Source organism: Protopterus annectens, chromosome 5.part0 (assembly GCF_019279795.1).
Source record: "Protopterus annectens isolate FY-2018-M chromosome 5.part0, PAN1.0, whole genome shotgun sequence".
Lineage (NCBI taxonomy): Eukaryota > Metazoa > Chordata > Ceratodontiformes > Protopteridae > Protopterus > Protopterus annectens.
In genome coordinates, this window is record NC_056735.1 from 59,745,099 (window position 1) to 59,765,774 (window position 20,676).

A 20,676-nucleotide genomic window follows, 5' to 3' on the forward strand; every position below is an offset into this window, starting at 1 on the left:
CTCTCATTCTGGATTACCTGGCAGACCTACTACACAGGGGTCTATTCTTCTCTTCTATTAAAATTCATGCCTCAGCCATCTCTGCTCATTTCAGCACAGAGCCTCCTCTCTTCTCACACCCTCTCATCAAACAGTTCCTAAGTGGGGCTACAAACGTAAGGCCACCCAAAAGAGCACCTACCCCGGCATGGGACCTTAACTTTGTGTTGGAAAAGTTCACCCTGCCCCCTTTTAGCCTGCAGCTTCAGCAGAGTTAAAATTTCTCTCTTGGAAGACAGCCTTGCTCCTGGTCATCACTTCAGCTAGAAGAGTATCAGAGCTACAAGCACTTATGGCTGTAGAGCCCTTCATCATTTTCCATGCTGACAGGGTCTCCCTCAGGATTAACCCAACCTTCATGCCTAAACTGGTGTCCAGTGTGGCTCTCAACCAATCCATTCATTTGCCCACTTTTTTCTTAACCAATAAAACAAGGGGGAACGAATTCTACACTCTTTGGATGGGCACAGACAGCTCAGATTCTACCTGGACAGGACTAAATCTTTCAGAAAAACCTGATCAACTGCTAGTCAGGTTCACTTCAGGAGCAGAGGTCAAGGACATATCCAAACAAACAATCTCCAAATGGATAGTGCACTTCATCCATTTCTGCTACAAACAGCACTGGAAACCACCCCTAAAGGGGGTCAGGACACACTCCACCAGACCAACCTCCACCTCTACAGCTTTTCCCAGAGGGGTCCCCACTAGGGACATACTGGAGGCTGCAGCATGGACATCTGTTAATACCTCCATCAAACATTACCACCTGCATATCTTTTCCAAATCCAGGGCAGGCTTTGCCATCGCAGTCTTGCAGGGCATCCTAGCCAGCCCCCAGTCTTCTTGACTGCCTCCACCCTTTTCTTCAGCTTTGGGAATCAACCCGAATGTGATGACTGCAACAGTGAAACACGTCGAACATAGTGCAGTTGTGTACACTTACCATAAACGTAGATGTTCGAGTGTATTCACTGTTGCAGTCCTGGTTTCCCTCCCTCCATCCCCCTTCTCTCACTCTCTCTCCTTACAAGGAAAGTTTGGTATTTACTTTCTACTGGTGGTGTTTTTTCACCGTACCTTAGCTCCTATTGTGGGCTCCTGACAGTTAGGGCAAGAAAAACTGATGTAAAGGCATCAGCTGCCTGTTTTTATACCTCTTATGACCTGACGTCAGTCCTGGAGCGACAGCAACCGACGCAGAAATACTAAGCCTCTGGTATTCGGGCCAACTGAGGGCTACCCCTGGCAGGATAACCCAGATGTGATGACTGCAACAGTGAATACACTCGAACATCTACATTTATGGTAAGTGCACTCAACTGTACTTTCCTAAGAGGGGCTAGCAACATGAGGCCACTCAGAAGAGTACCTACCCCAGCTTGGATTCTAAACTTTGTGTTGGAAAAGCTTACCCTGCCCTCCTTTGAACCAGCATCTTCAGCAGAGTTAAAATCTCTCCTGTAAGACAGCTTTTCTTTTGGCTATCACTTCAGCCAGGAGATTCTCTGAGCTACAATCACTCATGGATGTAGAGCCCTTCATCATCTTCCATGCTGACATGGTCTCCCTCAGGACAAAGCCATCCTTCATGCCCAAGGTAGTGTCCACTGTTGCTCTCAACCAAGACATTAATTTGCCTACCTTTTCCCCTAACCCACAAAACAAGGGGGTAAGGATCCTGCACTCTCTAGATGAGCACAGACAGCTAAGATTCTATCTAGACAAGGCAACATTTTTCAGAAAGACTGATCAATTACTGGTCAGCTTTGCAGCAGGGGCAGAGGGCAAAGTCATCTCAAAACAAACCATTTCCAAATGGATAGCACACTGCATCAATTTATGTTACAAGCAATATGGAAAACCCCCCTCTAAAGGGGTCAGGACTCATTCCACCAGAACAGCCTCCGCCTCTGCAGCTTTCCTCAGAGGCATCCCCACCAGGGACATCCTGGAGGCTGCCACCTCGACATCTGTTAACATTTTCAACAAACATTACGACCTGCCTATCTTTTCCATATCCAGGTCAGGCTTGCCACTGCAGTCTTGCAGGGCATCCTAGCCAGCCACTAATCTCCTTTACTGCCTCCACCCTTTTCCTAAGCTTTGGGAATCAGCCCAAATGTGATGACTGCAACAGTGAAACAGGAAGAACATTGTACAGTTGTTTACACTTACCATAAACGTAGATGTTCGAGTGTATTCACTGTTGCAGTCCTGGTTTCCCTCCCTCCATCCCCCTCTTTTCTCTCTCTCTCCTTACAAGGAACTTTTTGGTATTTACTCTGTACTGGTGGGGTTCTTCCACCATATCCTGGCTCCCACTTGGGAGCCTTAACAGTTAAGGCAAGAAATATTGATGTAATGGCATCGGCTGTCTTACTTTATACTACTGACGACCTGATGTCAGTCCTGAAGCGACAGCAACCGACGCAGAAATACTAAACCTTTGGTATTCGGGCCAGCAGAGGGCTACCCTGGCAGGGATAACCCAAATGTGATGACTGCAACAGTGAATACACTCTAACATCTACATTTATGGTAAGTGAGTAAATAATGTGGGAAGAAATAGCCAGGGAATTGTTATGGCTAGGCTTGTATAGGCCCTAGGGCTGATAGCCTAGTACCAACCTATGAACCTATGAAGTGTACACAATTGTAATTTATCCTAACCCATTCACTTGCATGCTGCAGCCCCTTTGCTTTGAATTAACCTCATTTCAAAATTTCTTTTTATGTTGAGAGATACAGTTCTATGCCTAAAATTAGTCTGCTACATTAAAAGCAGTTATTGCTTTAACGTTTCTTTTTACATTATGTACATTCCCACATTTTGTAGTTAATGCTAGTATATTTTCATCACATTTTCTGTGCCATTTACTTTTATTTATTTATTTTTTCTTGTCTGGTTTGTTTATAATCTTTACAGTTGCTTTTTTCTAATTATTTTTTGTGGGTGTAGTTTCGGATGTTCGTGAAGTTCTGCAAAAAAAAAAAAAAAAAAAAAAAACATTCTATTTCTTGTTCCTGGTTCTGCAGCTAGTTGCCTGGAAAGTACTTCTGCATATTTGAGCTGAACACATACTAAGTGAATGGATCCAGAGTGAAAGGTGATGTTTATTTCATTTGTGGATGCTACAGAGGCAATCCCACAAAGATGCTTTTGCATATATGCACATTACCAGAAGCATACAGAGATGTAACATTTCTATAATTAAGAATTGAGTTATGCAGTCAGTATCAACAAACTGTTTTGAAATAAAGATGAAATTAAACATGCACAGTTGTAAAAGCATTAGATCGGTTTTAATGCTTGATAGTGAATGCATTCTTCGTAAAGCATTGTTCAGAAAGCAACTGAGTTTTTGGCAGTAGTAATATACACAATGCATTCTTTATTCCAGATATTTGAATGACAGTTGGAGTTTGCTGTGTGGTAGCTGTTTCCATTTCTTTTTCTGTCAAGTCACAGTCTCTTATCTCGAAATGGTAAGTAATGTTTATGAGTTGTATTTCACTATTATGTTATACTTTTATGTTTTTTAGATGATCTGTTAAACATTTGTTCAAACATGCCTGCTGATGTATTTTATGATGTGATAGTGTTCAATCTCGCCGTTTGTTCTTACACATGGGTTCGGAGCCGATCCTCGGTTCCGTGTCGGCCGCTTGCAAGCTCTGCATCGAGAAGAAGCTCGAGACAACCTAATACCCACAATCCCCCTCTGCCTTTACCCCAGATCTAGTTTGCCGCTGCTGCGTTCGCATCACTGGGATCTAGCTCGAGCAACTTCAGATAAGAAATATCTTTTATTGTTGTTATTTTGAGAAAAAATTTTTTCTAAAGTACTATTTGGTGACATAGTGTATGTGTGTGTGGTAAGGTAGAAATTCTCAGTACCGTTAAAGTTTATTTAACTTGTTAGAGTTTTTCGGGGCCTTCCACCCCTTACTCTATTTTGACAACGGACTGACTTATATATCGGATTCAACGTTTTTTACTGGATTTGTCTCTCTACTGGACTTGACTCTTTTTCTCTTACCTGTGTTTTCTTCAAGATGTCTGAGAAAATTAAATCAGGTTTTAAACGTTGCCAGTGTGGCCAAAAAATGTCAGTTACTGACAACCATAGTTCCTGTGTCTACTGCCTTGGCCCTCTCCACTTACAAGAGGACTGTTCAATTTGTCACTCTTTTAGTGGGAGGGTCATGACAGATAGGCGCAGGAAACTCATGGACAGGGGGTTATTAAAACCTTCCTTTCAGGAGGCTCTGGATGCTTCAGACCAGGCATCCAAATCCTCGAAGGAATCGAAGACGTCGGAGCCCAAGTCATCGGCTCCGAGCTCTTCGAGTAAAGTTAGATCACCGGTTCCACAGACTTCGGGGCCGAGTGTTCAACTGTTGCCAGTTCCCGAGCCTCGAGTCTTGGAACCGGTGATGGAGCTCCCTCCCTCGACACTGTTGAGGTCGGCTCCGTCTTCGGTTCCTTCGACCCGTTCTTCTTCTAAGCTCTCAGATGTCGATGTGGATCGTGTGGTGCAGAAGTTATTGGAGCATTCGGCCCTATCCAAACTTATTTCGGTTTCCACCCAGTTGGTGTCGAAACTTGAAGGCCTCCCATTGTCTCCATCCATTCCTCCTCTGAGACCTGTCCAGTCTTTGGAGCCGGAAGAGGTTGATCTACTGATTGTGGAGCCCTCTGGTCCAGAACCGTCCTCTTCTCGGTCTGTTCCTCTCACCTCGACTCCGTCGGATCCGGTACTGGAGTCTCGGAGCCGACGATCTGTCCTTGGTTCCGGGGCCGAGAGTCGAACCGACGTTTCGGTTCCGACTCTTCCCTCGGGCCTCGGCGGATCGATTCGGCTCCGCCCTCGGGTCGATGCCTTGGTGCCTGTCTCGGGATTCTTCCTATTTCTTCGAACTGGGAGATTCTTCGACTGGGACCCGGGGGCCTTCGATCTCATGAGGAAGGTGTTGTCTACCCAGACAACCACATCAGTAGAAGCAACCTCTCCTCCCCATAAAGGGCCGTTATCCTCCTCTGCACCCACGGCTACATCCAAGCGCCGAGCACCGGTGTCTCAGCCACCCCTGGAGGGTGCCCCCTCTTCCTCGGAGGCTTCTTCGGATGCTCCCCACGAAGAAGTCCCTAGGAAAAGATTGTGTAAGAGGAGACACTTAGATTCTCCACAAGAATCTTTGACATCCGATACTGACTTGGATGAGTCAGAAGGGTCCCCTAAGTCACCTTCAGAAGATGTCTCTTTTTCTGACATATTGGAGATCCTGAAACAGAGAGGTGACTGGCAGTCCCTCCCCCCTTCTGAGGATGAGTCAGTATTGCTGAAGGCATTTGGTGCTTGCCCTTCCTCCTCCTGGGTCACTCTGCCCTTCGATGAATTAATGGAACTTATTGCTCGAAGGGCGTGGGAGGCTCCTGACACAGTGGAACCAGTCCCTAGGAAGCCTAATAAGTATATCACTGCACCCCAGGACAAGTCTTACTTAACAAAAGGAGTTCCAGTGGACGCTATGGTGGTGGCAGCGGCCACGAAAAAGGAGATGTCGGAATCTTCCTCATCTGTCCATCCCCCTAATAAAGATTCTAGGACTATGGACAGGTATGGGAAGCACATTTTTAGTTCAGCGGCCTTTTCCATGCGATCCCTGAACTACTTGACCCACTTTACACGACTACAGAGGGATCTAGTCAAAGAGTTGGGAGATACCCTCCAGGGTACTACAGATGCTGCTGTCTCAGAGAAAGTGACAGCGCAACTTAATACCCTTACATCCATTGTGAACTCGTCCATGAGGCTGATCTCCTACGCAGCCGAAGGTTCGAGTAGGGCAGCAGCTTCAGCGATTGCTCTTCGCAGACAATCCTGGATGCGCTTATGTTCATTTGCAGAAGCCTTCAAGTCTTCCTTTACTAACGCCCCATTTGACGGTGCCACTCTTTTTGGCCCCAAAGTAAAGGAGACCCTTACCCGGTGTGAGCAGGAGGGAAAGACTCTGTCTGCTGTCGGAGTCCGTTTTCCACCCCATCCAGACCGTACCCCAAAGGGCAACGTGGTGGAAAAATGTGGTTTCGAAAACCCCAAGGATCTTTCCCAGGCACACAGGGTGATGCCCCTTCTAGAGGCAGAGGAGGGGCAGAGGTGGAAGATGCCGCCCTGGCGGCAGAGGGGTCCGCAGAATCAAGGTGACAGGGATACACTCCCTGGTAAACCTTTCCAGCACTCCTGAGAGGAGGCCCGACTGTCCTGCTCTGGAGGCAGTCGGGGGTCGCTTAGCTTTATACCCTCAGGCCTGGCAAAACATAACTACAGACAAGTGGGTAAAAAGCGTGGTTACCAGAGGTTACAATATACCATTTCTATCCTATCCCATTCCAAAGAAAAGACTCCCAGATGTGCCGCCCCATCTGCGAGAGCCAGCAGCTATAGAAATTTCAAAGCTGCTAGAAAAAAGAGTCATCCAACCAGTCCCAGCGGACCAAAGAGGATTCGGAACTTACTCAAGGTTCTTTTTAGTTCCAAAGAAAACAGGGGACTGGAGGCCCATTCTGGACCTAAGCTACCTCAATACCTTCGTCAAGAAAGAAAAGTTCCGAATGGTCACGCTTCAATCGATCCTTCCATTCTTACAGAAGGACGACTGGATGTGCTCAATAGATCTGAAGGATGCATACTACCACATCAAAATGGCCAGGGCATCCAGAGATCATTTGCGCTTCCGGCTGGGTGCCAGTCACTTTCAGTTTCGAGCCCTGCTCTTTGGTCTGACCTCAGCCCCCAGGGTCTTCACCAAATGCATGGCAGTGGTAGCGTCTCACTTGAGACGCCTAGGATTCCAGGTGTTCCCGTATCTGGACGACTGGCTCCTTTCTGCCACCACCCAGCGTCAACTAGTACAGGCCAGAGACTACACTCTTCAACTGTGTATTCACCTCGGAATTTCCGTAAACTTCGAAAAATCCTTACTGCAGCCATCACAGCGTATCTTATTCATAGGAGCGGAATTAGATACACATCAGTTAATTCTAAGACTTCCTCCAGAAAGGATACTTTCACTTCAGACTCACATACGTCTTCTTCTTTTGTCCAGGAAATCCCCAGCAAAACTAGTACTGAAGGTTTTGGGACTCATGTCAGCTTCTCTTATTGCAATACCCTTGGGAAGACTGCACACGAGAGTCCTACAATGGCTACTGTTTGCACAATGGTCGTTCCAACAACTACCTCTGACACACGAGATTCTTAAAACACATGCAAATCACACCTACACTGGTGGCTTCAGACTTGCAACCTTTCCAAGGGAAGACCATTTGTGCTACCCACTCCGACAGCTACGGTGACCACGGACGCTTCCCTGATAGGGTGGGGGGGCATCTTTCAGGGACAGACAGTCCAAGGCGAATGGACCAATTTAGAGTACAATCTGCACATCAATGTTCTAGAGTTGAGGGCAGTGTTTCTAGCGTTGCAACACTTTGCTCCCCTTCTTCCTCTGGGAACTATTGCAGTTCAGACGGACAACATGTCTGTAGTCTGGTACATAAACAAGCAAGGGGGAACCAAGTCCTATCAGCTATGCAGAGAGGCCATGAGAATCTGGCAATGGGCGGAGTCCACGGGTCGCTTTCTGATAGTAACGCACTTCCCGAGGTCATCCAACGTCATAGTCGACAGGCTGAGCAGACCAAAACTGTTACCGCACGAGTGGTCCCTAAAACAGTCAGTTGCGAAAAAGATTTTTCGCACGTGGGGCCAGCCTTCCTGCGATCTGTTTGCATCTCCAATGAACGCCAAATGCAGGAGCTACTTTGCCCTACTACCTCCTCCAGGGGAAGTCCCCAGGGACGCACTGATTCACGATTGGCCCCTGGGTCTCCTGTACGCATTTCCTCCCTTCCCCCTGATCTCAAAGTTTCTCCAGAAAGCCAACAACCTACACAGGACAATAATCCTCATTGCCCCATTCTGGTCTCGTCAAATTTGGTTCCCCTTCCTCATGACACACTGCATTCGGGGACCCTGGACTCTGGACCCAGAGCCAGATCTATTGACTCACTCGTCAGGGGCTCCCCACCCCTTGCTCTTGTCCCTCCATCTAGCAGCTTGGCTGCTCCAATTCCCAACTTAGCCAGGTCTGATCTTCTTTCGCCTGCAGTTCAAAATATATTAGTGGCTTCTCATAAAGCTTCCACTACTAAAACATATACTAGTAAATGGAAGCGCTTTGTATTCTGGGCGAATACACAGCAAGTGGACCCTGTTATAGCTCCTTTGAATAAAATGTTAGAGTTTTTAACAGAATTGTTCCATCAGGGTGCTTCTCCTGCCACATTAAGAGTTCAATTGGCTGCCATTTCTAATTTCCATGTGGAAGAATGTGGGGCTCCAGTTATGGCCCACAGACTTTGTAAAGCCTTTTTAAAAGGGTCTTTTCATATTAGACCACCAATTAGATCTCCTACGTCACCTTGGAGTCTAAACTTATTATTATCTAAATTGATGCTGCCCCCCTTTGAACCAGCCTCCTCTTGCCCATTAAAATTTTTGTCGTGGAAGACTCTCTTTTTAGTAGCCATTACATCCGCTAGGAGAGTATCTGAACTTCAAGCTCTCTCCATTAAACACCCTTATTTGATCTTTCACTCTGACAGAGTTTCTCTTTGCACTAATTCATCCTTCCTTCCTAAAATTTTTTCTATTAACAATATTAACCAGTCCATTGAATTACCCACTTTCTTCAAGAATCACTCCAATAAAATGGAGTATATGTTGCACAAATTAGATGTCCACAGACAACTAAGGTTTTACTTGGATAGAACAAAAGATCACAGGAAATCTGATCAACTTTTTGTAGCCTTTGCTGATAACAGAAAAGGAGTAGCGGTTACTAAAAGAACTCTTTCTAAGTGGTTAACTGATTGTATCATCTATGTCTATGATTCTACAGATCAAACTCTTTTGCACAAACCCAAAGGACATTCCACAAGGTCAGTGTCTACATCCCTGGCTCATGCAGCTCGCCTACCACTAGATGCTATTTGTGCGGCTGCTACTTGGTCTAAACCACATACATTCATTTCTCATTATAAGGTAGACAAGGTTTCTAGGGACAGGGCAACCTTTGGTTCCACTGTGCTCAAGAACGTCCTTCCGTGAGTTCCTCAGGAACAAGGAGCTAGGGACGCTACCCATGTGTAAGAACAAACGGCGAGATTGAACACTATCACATATAGAAGTTATGTCCTTACCATAACGTTCCATGTGGAGTGTTCATCTCGCCTTTGTTCTTACATTACCACCCTCCCACCCTTAGGAAGAACGTTCAGTTTGGTGCCTGGTCTGGGGCATTCTGCTTCTGCATTGCAGTTGTTGTGTATATAGTTGGCATGTATACATATATATATATGTATATATATATAGACTCTTAGTTTCTGTGCATATGTGATATTGGCATGAGTGTTTCTCTCTCTGACTGCTGGTTTGCTTGCAAACTAGATCTGAGGTAAAGGCAGAGGGGGATTGTGGGTATTAGGTTGTCTCGAGCTTCTTCTCGATGCAGAGCTTGCAGCGACACGGAGCCGAGGATCGGCTCCGAACCCATGTGTAAGAACAAAGGCGAGATGAACACTCCACATGGAACGTTATGGTAAGGACATAACTTCTATTTTTTGGTGTTTATTAATGTTCACCAGAGTTAGATCAGTAAACTATTTAGGAGGGTTTTATTTACTAACTACATATAAGGCATCTTCTTGTAATGAACAACATATTACAGTGCTCCAGCCAGACCCATTCTGTTTATACAGTCTTTGTTTATAGGTTCGGAGGCCATCTTTCTGAGTTCATCCCACATCACCCATACCCAGTCACAGCCAGCATCTAAATTAACTGGTGGTCTTCTGAAAGACAGGTTAACCAGGAAAGCCCCTCTTGACATTGAGCTGTAAAATAATTTGCTGAGTAACGAGATTGCTTCATTCAAAATCAAGAGCACGATGATCCTCTGAACGAGTATAGCGTCACTTAATGTGGCTTTAAAATATTTCTCATTAAAGCTTTATTCTTTAGATCTGATGTTATCTTAGTCACCATTCCTTACGTTAGGGTCTTGGATCTGACACTGGATCTGAGCTGGCATACTTTAGAAAACAGCTTAGCTCAATCTCCTCCCCTCCCATAATGCTCTGCTGCCCTCTAACCCCCTCAGATCTTGTTTGCCGTTTTTGCTAGTCAGGTGCAGTTCACTCAGCTCCTCGTGGTTTTGTAATTGAGGTAGTTTTATTTGGGTTTCTTTTCTTGTTTGCCGTTTTTGCTAGTCAGGTGCAGTTCACTCAGCTCCTCGTGGTTTTGTAATTGAGGTAGTTTTATTTGGGTTTCTTTTTCTGCTGTTTCTTCAGATTTCCCTTCCTTGTAGGGTTCTGCTTGTTCAGCAGTTCATTTCCCTTCCTATTCCCCTTCCGTTTTTGAACTTTATCTGTTTGGCGCCCTTTTGGGCTCTGGGTTTTATTTCCGAAATTTGGTTACTGTTTCTGGTTGTTAAGTTCATTTTTAAGTTGTGTGCTTGGACGGATTTTGTGGTGCTTAGACCTTGGACCGTGTCTCTAACAGTGTATCTGAAGTAGGCAGACTTCATTCGTCTGCAACCTGTGGGTATCGGATCCGACCTCGGATCCGAGCCGGCAATTCAAAAGCTTAGGCTCCGAGCTCCTAGCTCCTCCCTCTTAGCCATAACTCCTTGCCAAGCCCTGACTGACCTCAGATTTCGTTTGCCGCTTTTCAAGTAGCTACGGATTCCAGAGCTCCTGGCGTTTGTTGAAGATCAGATAAGAATTTTTGACAGAAAAAGTTTTAAAAATCTCTATTTTTGTTGTTGATATAGTTAGTGTTGAGTGTGTTTAGGCTTTCCTCTCTCTTTTATTTAATTTTCTCGGTTTTATGTAGTTTGTTTGTGTGTGTTTTGTGTTAGGCCTTAGGGTTGTGATGTCTGAAGCCCATAAGGCTGTTTTCGATACCGAGTGTGGCCATAAGCTGTCCCCAGCGGATGGCCACACTCGGGTCAAGAATGCTTGGGGGTTGAACACCTGTCATCTGGTTGTACCATTTGTGCAGGGTTCAACCCCCGGGCTTTGAGGGAGCGGAGGTCGAAGCTGGTGCTGGCGGGTCTTTTACCTCCAGATACCGCCGCCTCTGCCCTTCCACTCAGCAACCTGTTGCTGTGGGTTCTCCCCCTCCGGCTGGGACTCAACCTCCCTCTAAGTTGCCGGAGGGGAAGGAATCCTCTAGGGAGAGAGAGAAGAAGGAGAGGCACAGGGAGAGGCACCACAAGCGGAGAGCCGAAACTTCCAGTTCGGCTCCTCCATCTAAGCGGGCCTCCCCTGTGCCTTCTAGCTTTCCTCCTCCTCGGCTCCACTCCCTCGGTTCTCTCCTGCACCCGAGGAGGAGGAGGCTAGCCCTTCTAGGAGGTCTCCGAGGCGGCTCTCTAGGTCCGCTTCGGTGGCCTCCACCAGGTCAACCTTTTCAATGAGTGAAGCTGATATGGACCGGATGATGAGGAAATTCATCCAGGCCCAAATGCAAATGGGAGTGCTCCTAGCCCCCCCATCCGGGAGGGGCTTCGACCCCTTTTCGCCCCTTGGCTCCTTCTCCACCCATACCACGGGTTCGAGCTGTCGGCGCCGGGCAGATTTGGATCCGGGGTGGGTCGGATCCGATGGGTCCGGCGCACCTCGGATCCGTCCCATCCCTTGAGTGCTTCGGGTACTTCGGACCCGACCTCTCGGAGCCGAGGGCCGAGCCTCGGATCCGAGGGAGCTGGTGTGTCTTCGCCCGCCCAGGTCGGAGCGCACCGGTCTCGGATCCGACGGTTTCGCTCCGACTCCGATCCGCGCCGGATCCGAGTGGGGTCGGCTCGGGCTTAGAGAAGCTGGCTCCCCTCGGCTTTGACGTAGTGGAAAGGGCACTGTTGAGGACATCCGGACCCCGGTCCCTGCCACGGCTCCATCCCGCACTCCCTTGCAGTTGGGCCAGGCCCCACCAGCCGGTCCCAGGGACAGCCCGCCTCGATGTCCCAAGTGGTTCCCTTGGAACATCCAACTGCTGAAGAGTACTCTCGGACAGCCCCCGATGAAGTACCTCGGAAGCGTAAGTGCAAAGGAGGCACATGGACTCCCCGAGTCCGTCACTGAAGACACAGACTTGGATGAAGGGAAGGCTCCCTAGGTCACCCCTGAGGACGTCTCATTTGGAGACATCATGGAGATGTTAAGGATCAGGGGGGGTGGTCTGCCCCCAAGGCTTCTTCGGACGAGTCTGTGTTCTTGGAGGCATTCGAGGCGGGCCCTTCTACCTCTTGGGTGTCCCCTCCTGCTGACCCCCTGGTGGATCTTATTTCCATCAGGGCGTGGAAGGATCCGGACACCATTGAGCCTATCCCTAAGCGCCCGGACCGCATTCTTTCCCCTCCGTCGGACCGCACCCACTGGAGTAAGGGTCCCCCAGTAGATGCCATGATGATGATGGCTGCAGCCACGAAGAGGGAATTAGCCCAGGAGAGTCCCTCCATGCATCCTCCGGGCAAGGAGTCCCGCTCGATGGATCGCATTGGGAAGCGAGTTTTTAGTTCAGCAACCTTCTCCTTGAGAGCGCTGAACTACATGGCACATGTCATTAGGATGCAGCGGGATCTGATTAAAGAATATACTGCATCTCCCCCGGAGTCCATCTCGAGTGAGGATAAACAGGTATACTCCACCCGAATGGCCACTCTCAGATCAGTTTCCAATACATCTATGCGGCTGCTTTCTCATGCTACTGAGGGAGCCGCTAGAGCCAGCGGAGCAGGCCTAGTCATGAGGTGACAGGCCTGGCTCCGCCATTGTGATTTTGCAGAGCCCTTCAAGGCGACCTTCGAATGCCCCTTCGATGGTTCTGCCTTGTTTGGCAAGACTGTTCATGAGACATTAGTCCAGAGCGAAAAGGACGGAAGACGCTGTCTGCCGTCGGAGTCCGCTTCTCAGCTCCCCAGAGGTCCTTCTCTAAGAACCAAAAGGGACAGAAGAAGATGTGGTTCCGAAGTCGCAGCAGTCCCAACCTGCTCCGGATAACCAGTCCTTCCGTGGCAGAGGAGGACGGGAGGTCGTGCTAGAGGCAGGGGCTCCTGGCAACTTTGGGTCCAGAGAACCTTTCTCTGATAGACCCACGCAGCAGCCCTGAAGGGTTGCCCGGCTGTCCGTCTCTGGAGGCAGTCGGGGCGGTTTCGAGGCACCTGACTTCTTGGGAGTCCATAACAACAGACAGTTGGGTGCTTCGTGTCATATCCAGAGGATATTCAATTCCCTATTCAAGGTTCCCAAATCTCGCAGCCTCCCAGATGTTCCACCCGACCAAAGGCGGCAGCTGTCAAATCGAACAGCTGCTAGAAAAAAGAGCTATCCAGCGTCCCCGAGATCAAACCGGATTAGGGTTTTACTCCAGGTTCTTTTGGTGCCAAAGAAGACGGGGACTTAAGACCAATCTTAGACCTTTCCCAGCTGAACCTGTCAGTAACCAAGCAAAAGTTCCGGATGGTCACCCTGCAATCTATACTTCCCTCTTGAGGGAGAACGACTGGATGTGCTCCATCGACCTCAAGGACGCTGTACTACCACATTCGGATGGACAGACGATCCAGGAGGTTTCTTCGCTTCCGGCTGGGAGCCAGTCATTATCAGTTCAGGGTCCTCCCCTTTGGTCTCACCTCAGCCCCCAGGGTGTTTACCAAGGTGCTAGCGGTGGTAGCGGCCCACCTGAGGCTCCAGGGATTACAGGTCTTTCCGTACCTGGACGACTGGCTCCTGACGGCATCATCAAGGCATCTTCTGTGCTCAGCCAGGGATTACTTTCTTCAACTAGCACCAAGGCTGGGCATCACGATCAACTGGGAGAAATCTTTACTGCACCCCACACAAGCTATAGATTTCACAGGAGGAAGACTAAACACCAGATCAATGCGAGCCTTCCTCACTCCAGACAGAATTGCCAACCTGAAGTGTCATGTGACAGCGATCCTGCAACCATCTCCAACTGCAGCTTCGGTCCTGAGGGCCCTAGGTTCTATGGCGGCAGCTATTCCGCTTCTCATTCATGCTCGTTTACGCATGCGGGTTCTTCAATGGACCCTTCAGGTTCAGTGGTCCCCTCTTTGTTCCTCTCTAAACGCTCCGATTGCGGTCAGCAGGGCGTGCAGGGACTCCCTTCTTTGGTGGCTTCTTTCTCCGGAGCCCCTGGCAGGGAGACCTTTTTGCGCTGCATTTCCCCGAGCCACAGTGACCACGGACGCTTCTTGCCTCGGGTGGGGGGGGCATTCTGCGGGAAAGATTGTCCAAGGCACGTGGAATCCCACAGAGACGTCATTGCATATAAATGTCCTGGAAATGAGGGCGGTGCTCCTAGCGTTGCAAGCACTTCACCACGTTCTTCCTTCAGGGACTATTGCGATTCAGACAGACAACATGTCGGTAGTCTGGTATATCAACAAACAGGGAGGAACCAGGTCTTACCCCTTTGTCGAGAGGCCATGAGAGTCTGGGAATGGGCAATTTCCACCAAACGCTTTCTGGTAGCAACGCACATTCCGGGAAAGTCCAACATCCTTGCGGACAAGCTCAGTCGCACCATCCTTTCTCCACACGAGTGGTCTCTCAATCCTCAAGTAGCGAAGAAGTTTTTGCCGCTTGGGGCAACCCTGTTGCGATCTTTTGCCTCTCCCTCAAACGCCAAATGCGACAATTTCTTCGCTCTGCTTCCCCACCAGGAGTTCCCGAGATGCTCTGGTGCATGCTTGGCCTCCCGGTCTCCTTTATGCCTACCCTCCACTTCCTCTGATGCAGAGGCTTCTGCAGAAAGCCAACAGTTTGGGGAGCAGAATGATTCTCATTGCCCCGTTCTGGCCTCGACAACCTTGGTTCCCCTTCGTATGGTCTCACAAAATCAATCCACCCTGGATTCTGGATCCAATTTCGGATCTCATCTCCCACCCTCTGGGAATGTCGGTTCCCAATCTGCGGACCCTGAAGTTGACAGCTTGGCTGCTCCAGTTCCATCCTTGATTAGGACTCCCGGTATCTCATCACCGGTCAAGGCCATCTTAGTGGCAGCTCATAAACCTTCCACCAGGCAGGTTTATCGGAGTAAATGGAAGAGATTCTCTATTTGGGCAGTACAGAGAACTTTGGATCCTTTCTCGGCACCTATGTCAGCGGTGCTGGATTTTCTAACAGACCTCTTTCATCAAGGGGCTAGTTCTTCCACGATTAAGGTACAATTGGCAGCTATCTCGCATTATCACATTGGTCATGAGACAGCTCCCCTCATGACGGCGAAATTATGCAAAACATTTCTCAAAGGAATTTTTTTGTTGAGGCCTCCAGTCAAGGAGGTTGTACCACCTTGGGACTTGTCTTTAGTTCTGCAAGCCCTTACTGCTCCTCCCTTCGAGCCTGCAGCTTCTACAGATTTAAAGTACCTTTCCTGGAAGACTGCCTTCCTGGTAGCTATCACTTCAGCCAGAAGAGTGTCTGAGCTTCAGGCTCTATGCGTCAAGCCGCCTTACCTTTCTTTCTTCCCTGATAGGGTGTGCCTCAGGACCAATCCATCTTTTCTTCCGAAGGTCTCTTCTGAATCTAATATTAACCAGTCAATCAATTTACCTGTGTTTTTTCCCAAGTACTCAAACAAAGGAGAATACAAATTGCATTCCTTGGATGTTCATAGACAATTACGTTTTTATATTAACAGAACAGCTGGTCACAGGAAATCAGATCAGCTGTTCGTCTCCTTTGCTAAATTTGCTCTAGGTAAAGCAGTATCTAAAGTCACACTATCTAAGTGGATTGCTAATTGTATTCTGCAGGCATATGACACTTCAGGTAGACCTGCTCCTCAGAGGGTTACGGCTCATTCTACTAGGGCAGTTTCCACGCCAGCCGCCTTTAAGTCCCGTGTATCATTGGATGATATCTGCGGCAGCTACTTGGGCCTCGCCTCATACTTTTATTTCTCATTACAAGGTGGATGTTGTTTCTAGAGGAAGAGCATCCTTTGGCTCAGTGGTGCTCCGAAACATCCTTCCATGACGCCCAAGATTCAGGTAGCTAGGGACTCTGTCCCACAGGTTGCAGACGAATGAAGTCTGCCTACTTCAGATTTAGAAGTTATGTACTCACCATAACGTTCCATCTGAGTAGGTGACTTCATTCGAATGCAACCATCCCCCCCTCCATCCCCCTGACCTCTATAGAGCGAGTATTTATGCTGTTTTAGTGTACTGTTGTCAGTATTTTGAGGCAAACTCAATCTGAGGTCAATCAGGGCTTGGCAAGGGGTTATGGGTAAGAGGGAGGAGCTAGGAGCTCGGAGCCTAAGCTTTTGAATTGCCGGCTCGGATCCGAGGTCGGATCCGATACCCACAGGTTGCATCCGAATGAAGTCACCTACTCAGATGGAACGTTATGGTGAGTACATAACTTCTAATTTTGGATTGTTCCCTCAGCTTTGTTTGCTTGGCTTTCTCCATGCCGGAGAAACCCGTAGAGTTTAGAGGTGCTCCTCCTGTGGTCGGAAGATGCCTGTCTCCGACTCACACAAGGAGTGCTTCTATTGCCTTGGCGGCAGCCATCTGGAGGTTAAATGTGGCATTTGCACCGCTTTCACCTCTAGAGCTTTGGTTGACTGCCGAAAAAAAGCTTTTAATTAAAGGCTTTGTCAAAGGGGGCTCTTTGGTCATTGAAACACCGACCAAATCAGGCTTCTCTGGAGCAAAGAAAAAGGTTCCCTTCTCATCTGTTTCCTTGGAGGAGGCTCCGTCCAAGTGGGCCAGGCTGTTAGATCCCAGGTCTTCAGATTTGAATGCAGACGGTGTGGTATCTGATCTGAGAGCCTTGGATCCCAGAGCTTCTATGAGTCTACTCCTGGATCCAAGGCCTCGGGCTGCAGGTCTTCGGATCCAACAGTTTTGATTTCGACCCCCGGATCTAAGGTTCCAGTTTTGAAGCCTTTTAGATCCGATAAAGGGTACTCTTGCCATAGAGCCAACCATCTCAGATCTGAGGGTTTTGAGACCTGTTTCCTCAGATCCTTTATTATACTGGGCACCGAGATGGTTGGATCCGGGAACCATGTAGGATTATTGTGGAGGAATTTCCATTTGAGTCTTTGGGTGGAGAGCAGATGTTTACCCCTCCATGCAAAGCTCACTCTCCGGGAAGTGGGTAAGATAGTTCAAGGCTCGCAGTCTAAAGGAAGCCGAAGCAAACACCCACTTTTTGAATCTGTCCAGGGCTCTTGATTCACAACTGGGAGGATGGACAGAGAACTCTGCTCCTCCAAAGGAAACATCTTTGGGCGAAGACCTTGGGGACCCATCCCCCTCATCAGCATCCATGTCCTCGGTTAGGAACTCCATAGGGGAGTCCAGATGTCTCCTCTTACAGGTCCTCTTCTGAGGAGCTTCCTCCACCGGAGGCTGCGGGGAAGACTCAGAAGAGGAGGGGGGCCCCTATGGGGGAGGATCCCCCTGGAGGCTAGTCCGGATGGGCTAACCAGGAGCAAGAAGAATGGGTCCGCTGAAGTACTAGGGCTGGGAAGGATGACCGTGAGTGGAGGAGGCGACTCTGACAATGGAAAGGGATCTTTTCGCTGCCCAGAATGCAGAGGAACAGGACGAGGCCCCATCCCCTCTCCTGCTGATAACACCACAGCAGAAGAAGGAGCAGACCCCGCCAGACCCCCCACCCCTCCGAACAGCGCCGGGCCAGAGTGGTAAAGTGCCAAAGCACCAAGAGGTAGAGAATGGTCCAAAAAGCCAGACCTGAACCCACCCCAACAGACTCCGGGGCCACAGCTTGGACTGGAGGGACCACCTGCCCTGGGGGTTTAGGAACAGAACCAGTCACTGATCCCGATGGGGTAGGAACCAAAATGGGGCCCATAACCCCCACCGCCTCCACACTGCACACCAGTCCCTGAGAATCCAATCTGGAGGCTGGATGAGGGGATACGTGGGAAGTGGGAGATGGTTTCCCTGAGCCTGTGGGCTGGGGAAGCCAGTAGCCCCAACCTGATTTGAGCCTTTAAAAAGGACTGCATCATCCAGTCCACATCTACAGGGAAAACACTCCTGGACGATCGAGAGGAGATGGAGGACCTCGTTGGAGAACCATGCAGAGACCCGGAGTTAATAATAGAATAGTGATACCTTTTACAAACAGGAATAATACTATTAGAAATGTTCTAACTAATAATTGGCGAATGTTATTGGTAGATGAGAGGCTAAAATATATTATAGGGGATAAGCCTGATATTACTTATAAGAACATGAAATCCCTGAAGAGGCTACTATGTTATGAAAATAATACAAAAACAGCCCCTTTAATACAAAGGAAAGGTACGTTTCCTTGCAGACACTGTAATCAATGTAGCTATATAACAAAAGAGAATGGCTTCACACATCCTGACAATGGCAATAATTTCAAGTTTGATAGATATGCAGATTGTAGCTCTAGGGACTTGATATACTTAGCAAAATGCTCATCATGCAAATCATTTTACGTAGGAAAAAAGAATGGCTTCACACATCCTGACAATGGCAATAATTTCAAGTTTGATAGATATGCAGATTGTAGATCCAGGGACTTGATATGCTTAGCAAAATGTTCATCATGCAAATCATTTTACGTAGGTAAAACTAATAGAACATTACGGGAAAGAATTAGAGAGCATATGTATGTTATAAATAGAGAGGATGACAGGAATGCTCTAGCCAGACATGTATTGAGTCTAGGATCTAAACATAAATTTACTTTTCAAGTACTTGAATTAATCAATAAAACAGATAGGCTTGGTGATATAAAGAATTTTACTGAAGAAAAGGAAAATAAATGGATATTAAGGCTACAAGCACATAGAGGCTATGGCCTTAATGATAAAATATCACTGAAACCTTTTTTTAAAAGGGAGACCATATAGCCATTAATATCCAAATTTATAGAGCGAATGAATCAATATAACCACCATACACCAACATATATACGTAAATGTCCATATATATATATATATATATATATATATATATATATATATATATATATATATTAAAATGTTTTTATTGTTTTTATACACTATTCAAGTTATTATTTTAGCCATTTCATACTTAATAGTGTTAAATATGTGATATTGTGTTTTTTGTCATGTTCCTATAGGTCACAAGCGGATTTATATATTTTTTTATATTCTACATCACTACTGCTGAGCGTTAGTATTTTATAAAGAATTTTTATTCTTAATTCTAGTAGTTATGCTTTATAAATATATCATATTTATTAAATATACAGTCTTGATATATAGTTTTTTATATAAACTATTATTATAACAATGTACCTTTAACAATGGTTGACTGTGATAGATTTTTGCTAATTGCTCTAATTATTCAATCAACTATGAGTGTATAAGAATACAGGTTTTAGATGTATTTTAAGTGGATACTATTGGACTTTTCTTAAAAGACACTTTATCCAGTACTGGTTTGTGTTTTTGCTATCTTACCCACTTCACCCATCTCCAGAGGGACTTAATTAAGGAGCTTTCAACTTTCCTCATGGAGTTCACTGTTACTTCTGTAGCCAGTTTGTCCATGAGGTTCATCTCCAACATGGCAGAAGGTTCCTCATGGGCAGCGGGCACAGGCATTGCCATCAGGTGATGTGCCTGCCTGTGCCTAATCAGATTTGCAGAGGCCTTTAAGGCGGCATTCACCAACTTTGATGGTTCCACCCTCTTTGGACCCAGCGTTAAATAGACTTTGACCCACAGTGAACAGGTAGGAAAGACTCTGTCAGCTATCTGGATTAGATTTTTCTACCCCCCCAAGGTCCTTTTCGAATACCCAAAAGGGGAATACGAAAATATGGTTCTGCAAGGCGTAGTCTTCCTATCAGGATGTTCAAGATGATTCCTCTTCCAGGGGGATGATTGAGAGGTTTCAATGGCAGATGTCACCCCAGAGGCAGAGGAGGCCCAAAGAATCAAGGTTCCAGGGAGCCTTTCTATAAGAAACATTTTCAACATCCCTGAGGCGTTGCTCAACTCTCCCTCCCTGGAGGCAGTCGGGGTCGATTGACCTTCCACCCTTTAGCCTGTGCAAATATCACAAGCATTCAATGAGTGCTAACTATTATATCCAGGGGCTATTGCATTCCCTTTTCAGAAAACCCACCAAAGATCAGAACTCTCCCAGATGTGCCACCCAGTCATAGAGAGTTGGCCTGCCAGGAGGTCTTGAACCTTCTTTAAAAAAGAGCTATCCAAAAAGTCCCCGCAGGACAGAGAGGATCCGGAACTTACTCCAGCTTCTTTTTAGTACCCAAGAGAATGGGGGACTTGCATCCTATTCTGGACCTCAGTCTACTGAATCTGTTTGTCAAGAAGTTAAAATTTTGGATGGTCACTGTGTAGTCAGTTGTGCCTCTTTTGCACACCAATGACTGGATGTGCTCAGTGAATCTCCAGGACACGTACTACCATATGAAGATAAATCGATAGTCCAGAAGAGTTCTCCGCTTTTGTGTGGGAGCTGATCATT

General features: G+C 47.4%; 1 protein-coding gene across 4 annotated transcripts in view; it reads left to right on the forward strand.

Moving 5' to 3' along the window:
- Nucleotides 1-20,676, forward strand: part of LOC122802489 (OX-2 membrane glycoprotein-like) — a 1,536,731-nt gene that overhangs the window by 462,556 nt on the left and 1,053,499 nt on the right. For all 4 annotated transcript variants that reach the window (XM_044072134.1, XM_044072133.1, XM_044072136.1 and 1 more), the window contains exon 3: nucleotides 3,444-3,528. In XM_044072134.1, the coding sequence (XP_043928069.1) occupies nucleotides 3,526-3,528 (3 nt within the window). In that variant the 5' untranslated portion in view covers nucleotides 3,444-3,525. The remainder of the gene's footprint in view (nucleotides 1-3,443; nucleotides 3,529-20,676) is intronic.